We start from the raw sequence: 6,887 nt of genomic DNA, 5'->3' as shown, positions 1-6,887 counted from the left end.
ATATAATAAAATAAAAAAAATACTTATAAAATATAACAAAATATATTACAATGCACCACGATATACCATAGACTACGATTGACCCAAAATGAAGTTTATTTAAAATATTTTTAGAATTTCCATTAAAATTAGGGTCACCAAACTAAAAACTTTGAAAATATCGATATTGATTTTTAATCTTTACAAAGGGTTGAATAATAATTACAGGAGCGGGCGGGAGTGGCGTAATTTCGAGGCTTGTGAGGGGAAAGAAAATGGAAGGCGACAACTTCTACTTCTTCTTCTCTAGGAAGCCATGAAACTGCTTTTCTCTTTGAAATTACCTCTGAAACTCCACTCCCTCATCATTCCCTCGCTCTCTATCCCCACTTCCTTACTCAAGTTTTCACCTCCTCACCCTCCCCTCAAATTCCCCACAACCAGATTTCCGTCTCCAAAATCAATGGCGACCGCTATGTCCTCCCCTAAACCACTTGTTCAAGTCAAGGACAACATCGAACTCACTGAAACCGAGGAGAAGATTTTCCACAGGCTTCTCGGGACCCTTCGTCACTTCAATCTCCAAACCCAACTTCGTGTTGCTGGCGGTTGGGTTCGTGATAAGGTCCTCTTCTGTCTCTCTTGCTCTGGAAGTGTATTAATTCTTGTTTTTCTTCGTGAAAGTAGGGCTGAATTTAGGAACTATTTTGTGGGGTTTTGGAAATTTATTTTTATTTCATCTGGGTTTTGGATTATCTTTTTTTACTGGGTTTTTGTTTTTACAGCTTCTCGGCAAAGATTGTTACGATATTGATATCGCTCTGGATAATATGTTGGGTAGCGAGTTTGTGGACAAGGTTAGAGAATATTTGTTGACAGTTGGGGAAGAAGCGCAAGGAGTCGCTGTTATTCCATGGTATGATCATTTGTATTTGCACAGTATATGCTAATTAGGAGGTACATTGAAGAGAATGTAGGAGGCATTTTAGTTTAAGGACGATACACTTTCATTTTAATTTTTCGAGTTTGTTATGCCAAGGCTTTATTTTCATTGCACGAAGTCATTGGCAGAACATTATGTCTTGATTCCCCTCGATCTTTGTGAGTTTTTGGATTCTTTTGAACAGTTCGGAAGCAATTTCTAACTTCTAATTATATTTTTCCAGTAACCCTGACCAATCAAAACATCTAGAAACAGCAAGGATGCGTATCTTTGATATGTGGATTGATTTTGTAAACTTGAGGTGTGAGGAATACAGTGAGAATAGCCGTATTCCTACTAAGGTATGTAGGTGTTTGCTGTTTTGCACGTAGTCTTGTTAATTTCCAAGTTCACATTTCGTTTTCAGTAGAGAAATTTCAGCTGCCCTTGAGATTATAGCTATAGGTTGGAATCTCAGCAGGCAACAACCTGGGATATCAATGCTCTAAAATGTCAAACATTTTAGGATGAAGAGCAGCTTTTGGATCATGCATTTACCCGTTTATTTGTAATATCTGTTCTCATGGAGATAAAAAAAATTCCACTTTAGGCTGTAAGAAACAGTGTATTTTTGGCCATAAGATGACTGGTTGCAAGTGCAGAATCTTTATTGATTATTGATATTTTGGCCACATTCTTGTTAGATATGCCAGTGCTAACGCAGGCACCTTTCCTTAAATCTTTAATCAATTGTATAATCTGCAACACTTGTATTACTAATGCTGGATATAGTCTGAATGTATGCTTTGTACATGATGGTTAATTGTTTCTTGATTTTACAGCAAAAGTTTGGGACGGCAGAGGAGGATGCATATAGAAGGGATTTAACAATCAATAGGTATATTTTTCTTTATCACGTAGCTTGCTCATTTAAGATATTATATTTCTTCAATATTATATATATATATATATATATTTTGTTAATATTAACGTTAGGTTTTTTGCTTCCTGAAAGTTTGTTCTACAATATCAACTTGAGCATAGTCGAAGATTTTACGAAAAGAGGTTTGTATTAATTTACGTTCCTTTGCAATTCAAATCAAGAACTGATTTATTAAACTTCTCTAAAAAAACCGTCAGTTTCTAATATACAATAATTATAAGAGATGTCAGTTTCTAATATACAATAATTATAAGAGATGAAATAGGCTATATAATGGATGAGACGATGGATTGAATATTACTAAATTCCTTGATAACTGAGGTTGGGAAAGAGTACTAGTTGTTCATTTTCTGAATTTTCCACTCGTAAAACCTTGAATTACAGGCATTTCGGATTTGAAGTTTGGGAAAATTGTGACTCCTTTACCGGCTAAAGCTACATTTATGGATGATCCACTTCGAGTCCTTCGAGCCATACGTTTCTGTATGTTTGTATTTATTTCTCTGTCTTACTAGTTATGTGAGCCTTGGACACGATCTTATGTTGTTTTCTTCTTTTATGTTTATGGTTAAATTAGCATTGGTCTCGAACTCTAATCTCTTTTTAAGGGTCATGACCTACTTGTATTTTCTGTTTATTGATACTATCATTCTCTTGGAGGCCTGCCATAGAACCTGGATATATTGAAATTTAAAAGATAATGAAGATACAAGATAAACCAAGTGTTTGAGGTACTTGGATCCTCCCAGTCTTGAGGACTCTCAAGCCCCTGATTCACTCTCCAAATATTGCTCATCTTCTCCATTCCCATCTCCCTCTATTTACAACCAACTTCCCTAACAGTCTACTTAACTAACTACTAATATACCCCTAATATCCCTCTAATACCATTCCTACCAGCGTGGCTTACTTGAAATAATACCAACATATGGAACTAATATATCTCTTAAACCTTTCCTTTTTTTTTTTTTTTAAAAAAAAAAATTGAAACTGTATATATTAAAACCTGATATTTTTATAGTTGATAGTGATATTAGATATTAAATTATTTATTTCAATCATGTAAATCTTTATCATTCACAACTCAAATTATTGGGTTCATTTGATTTTGGGTTTCTTTTCTCATACAAACAAGCTTAGGATTTTATTTGTTAAATACTAGGTGTATTATCAGACCAACTTGAGCATAGGCCAAAAGAAAGAAAGATTCATATAAAAAAAACATAGTTCAAAAGAAAGAAAAAGAATAGAAAAAGCACTCGTCTTGATCTTGTTGGTACCTTTTCCTCGTTTACCTTCATTTTTATCTACTTTTTCTATCCTAAATTTCTGTCGTTTCTCCGGTGTTTTGTATTTTTTTTTGGTCTTAGAGTGATATTTTTTATGCTACTTTTCACTCTTTCTAGTTTCTAGTCTCTTTATATATCTTCAATGTGGTACACTTTCCAAGCTTCCATTTTCTAATTACGTACTCCATTCATCTCGTATTATTGTTCACCGTAAAAGGAGATTATATGTTTTCTGAACCAAGCTCTGTAATTACACTTCTTTATATTTGATTACTTTATTATTTCAGGTGCAAGATTTGAATTCACATTGGACGAAGAACTGAAGGAAGCTGCTGCTTGTGAAGAAGTAAAGGCTGCTCTTGCTGCAAAGATTAGCAGGGAACGTATTGGAGTTGAGGTGCACTTAATATAGAATATCTCTTGTTCTAGTTTTCTCATAAACGGTTTAATTACAACATATATTTTTTCAATCCAGTAAACCTACTCTATTTTCTTGGTTTGATACTCTTTCTTGGTTTTTATCCTTTATGCAGATTGATCTCATGATTGCTGGGAATCAGCCAGTAAAAGCAATGAGCTACATTTCTGATTTGACTTTATTTTGGACTGTCTTTACTCTTCCTTCTAACACTGAACCTGAAATATCTGAGGTGTGTAATAGGTATGATTAGTTCATCTTGCCAAAGGAGGTGTTTATGTAGTTTGCCAAGTACATAATATCGTGGGCTATGTATGCATAAGGTTCCAAGAAGCTGGAGAATGAACACAGTGGGTTCTATCACCCCATAACTGTATACTTTACATTATAATTATTATTCAGAACAAGAAAATTGATACAAATCAATGCTTCTTATAAATGCATATATACAGTTCTACCATATGTCTTATAGCTCATCCATGGAAACTTGATCTCTCTGTCTTTTTCTCTCTCACGCTCTTAGGTTGCTATTTTTGTTAGGCTTTGCATTGCTTGTCTGGATGCCACGTGGAACCTCATTCAACATATCAATTGCTTTACCTTTAGTGTAAGTGAAGAACTATTAGAGTTATGTCCTTGCAGTTTCTCCCTCGGTGGATTTATTTTTTATATTGCTAAATTGACTGTCGGTATTTATTTATTTGTTTCTTTATGCCCTTGGTACTGTTCTTATTTTACTTACGGTGTTCTGTAACATTTGATTTTTAGGACGAACAGAAAAGGCTCTCTTTGTATGCTTCTCTCTGCCTTCCATTCAGAAAATTCACATTTAAAGATAAGAAATCCAAAAAGGTATTCATCAAGTCATTCTGGTATTTGTCGTTTCACTCATGTTGTATTGTATGTTTAAGATATTCTTGGCTGCTTTAAATTTTGAATCTTGTGCCCTGCAGATTCCTGTTGTCAACTATATTTTCCGGGATTCTCTCAAGCGAAAAGTTAGCGATGCTGAAACAGTTAGTTATACTCTGACCTAGTTTTTTTGTGCAATTATTTATATATTCAAACTTACACGCTTCCGTGGAGTTTTGAATAAGCTGTGAATGTTTAACAGATTACATCTTTCCCATATAGGTTGTTAACGTACATCAGGTCTTGGAGAAGTTTTTGTCCTTGATTCCTCTTCTTGTATCTAAAGAGGAAATTCAACCCAATGGATTTGATTGGGGTGTTGAATGTGCAGATGTTCCTGCTACGTCAAGGATTCGAGTATTAACTGGTACTGTATAAAACTTTATATAAAACAAATTATAGCAATGCACAATTAATGAGTCAACTCAGAGAATAATTGTGGTGTGGAGTTCTGTATCAAGGATTCGAGTATTAACTGGTACTGTATAAAACTTTATATAAAACAAATTATAGCAATGCACAATTAATGAGTCAACTCAGAGAATAATTGTGGTGTGGAGTTCTGTATCTAGTGGCTTTTTCCCCTCCTATTTGATGGAAGAAACATCTGTCGTAATATATCTTATATGCTCACCTGTTGAAGAACCTTTCACAACTATAACTAGAGAGGTGTGAATTTACAAAATTACACAATAATTATAGGTAACCTTTTATCAGAGAAATGGAGGAATAGCTTGTGGCTTAGATGAATGATCGAGTAACCTTTAAGATGATGACCTCAACGAGCTCTACTAATCCCACCTAAATTATCTGTTGTATATTGGATATTTTATTGATCAAACTTTTGTCCTAATTACAAGTGGTAATCACTTGTTCCATTCCTTTGTTTTTGTTGACACAGTTTTCTTCTTCGCAGGGCTTCTTTTGCGGGAAATTAAAGACTTCTGGCCTGTAGCTTTATTGATGGCCACCTTGTTATATCCTGCTAATGTAGATTATGCACAAGATCTGTTAAACCAAAACTTTGAACTGGAAAAGCGAAAAGAACTGTTTGACGTCATTTACAACGAGACTGTTAAACTAGGTATAAACCCAAAAGCTGTGCAGCAAAGTATTATGAAGACATCGTGTTCCCCATTCAATCATTTTGACCTCTAACCCGTCTCCTCCTCGGGTGTGCCCATTTTCCTATTGCTTTTCAGGTTTGGAAAATGTGTGGGAGATGAAACCTTTGGTGAATGGGAAGGAGATTATGAACATTTTGCAACTGAAAGCAGGAGGACCACTTGTTAGAGAATGGGTGAGTGAATTTCCAAGTAAAGACCAAGCATTACAATTCTTCCGATATGACACTGATACTAAGGGATCAATCAATATTTCTAATATCTAAACATCAACAAACTGTTATAACAGTTGAGAAAATACTCTTGACATGACACCGAATCGGCTTTCTCATACTGCAGCAACAGAAGATACTTGCATGGCAGCTCGCACACCCCTCAGGAACATCCGAAGAATGCATCGACTGGATTCGGGAAACACATTCGAAGCGTGTTAAGTTGGATGAATGAGGTTGGCTCTAATTCTTCAATCTCTCAACACTTTTTTCTGAAGTTTTGTTTCTAGTATAACTTAGACAGAAGAAGAGTTTAGGTGTTTTATTAACAAGTACAGGAATGATAACAATGCAGAGTTTTGATGAAGTACTTAAAATCCCTTAGGATGGAATAGGAATGAGGTTGAAGATTGGGAGTAGTGTATAGCCATATAGGTATTAACTAGAACCTAGAGAGAAATAAGGAATTTTAGCTGGGATTTCAGGTCATTTTTTTGTTTTAATTTACTTTGATAATGTAAACTATATTTAAGTTCTTTTATTTGTTTTTTTTGCTTAATGATATTTATAGTGTATTCTTGAAACTTTTGAATTTTGAGTCTATCTTTGTTGTTTCTTTAATCCCTTGTTATTTCATTGTTTTTAATGTTTTTTTATCTATTGAAAAATATTTATGAAAGGAAATGCAATATTCTGTCGTGTAAATGGTGGTAAAAGCTGGCTCAAGGTGCGATAAACTGCATCAATATTTTTGCCCTTAAGCACATTGTTATTGTTTTTTTCCCAAAGGTACTGTAATTAACTCGAGGGGGCGAAACAAAACAAATATTAGGTCGGTTGAGCTTACGTCCATGTTGGTTCGTTAGGCTTTATTAATCATTATTTTGTATATAAATCAACCTATTTATTCTTTTAAAAAAAATGTTACGTCAAACGTCAAAATTAATTTTTTGAAAATCAAATTAACCACTCGATCAAATAATTGGACCAAAATCATTTTCTCTCTGTTCTTTGTTTCTTTTTTTTTTTTTTTTTTTTGGTGTAAAATCAAAATCAAATTGATTAAAACTAATAAAATCTATCCATAA

At 34.1% G+C, this 6,887-nt stretch overlaps 1 protein-coding gene across 1 annotated transcript; it reads left to right on the top strand.

Moving 5' to 3' along the window:
* Positions 1 to 212: 212 nt before the first annotated feature.
* LOC103496556 (tRNA nucleotidyltransferase cca2) lies at positions 213 to 6,383 on the top strand. Its single transcript, XM_008458461.3, has 15 exons — positions 213 to 604; positions 765 to 895; positions 1,146 to 1,263; positions 1,744 to 1,799; positions 1,917 to 1,966; positions 2,229 to 2,327; positions 3,421 to 3,530; positions 3,667 to 3,794; positions 4,092 to 4,158; positions 4,320 to 4,403; positions 4,505 to 4,567; positions 4,686 to 4,830; positions 5,380 to 5,547; positions 5,666 to 5,763; positions 5,927 to 6,383. Exons 1-15 carry the CDS (start codon positions 296 to 298, stop codon positions 6,032 to 6,034), a joined length of 1,734 nt encoding a protein of 577 aa, XP_008456683.2. The 5' UTR covers positions 213 to 295; the 3' UTR covers positions 6,035 to 6,383.
* Positions 6,384 to 6,887: the final 504 nt, after the last annotated feature.

Source organism: Cucumis melo, chromosome 3 (genome assembly GCF_025177605.1).
Source record: "Cucumis melo cultivar AY chromosome 3, USDA_Cmelo_AY_1.0, whole genome shotgun sequence".
Taxonomy (NCBI): Eukaryota; Viridiplantae; Streptophyta; class Magnoliopsida; order Cucurbitales; family Cucurbitaceae; genus Cucumis; species Cucumis melo.
Note: the sequence above shows the minus strand (reverse complement) of the source record. Positions and strands in the feature narration are given on the sequence as shown.

Coding starts and splice junctions, on each gene's coding strand:
- LOC103496556 (XM_008458461.3), top strand. CDS start 296: ATGAAACTGCTTTTCTCTTTGAAATTACCTCTGAAACTCCACTCCCTC. Junction 2,328..3,420: donor CCTTCGAGCCATACGTTTCT/GTATGTTTGTAT, acceptor TTATTATTTCAG/GTGCAAGATTTGAATTCACA. Junction 5,548..5,665: donor CAACGAGACTGTTAAACTAG/GTATAAACCCAA, acceptor ATTGCTTTTCAG/GTTTGGAAAATGTGTGGGAG.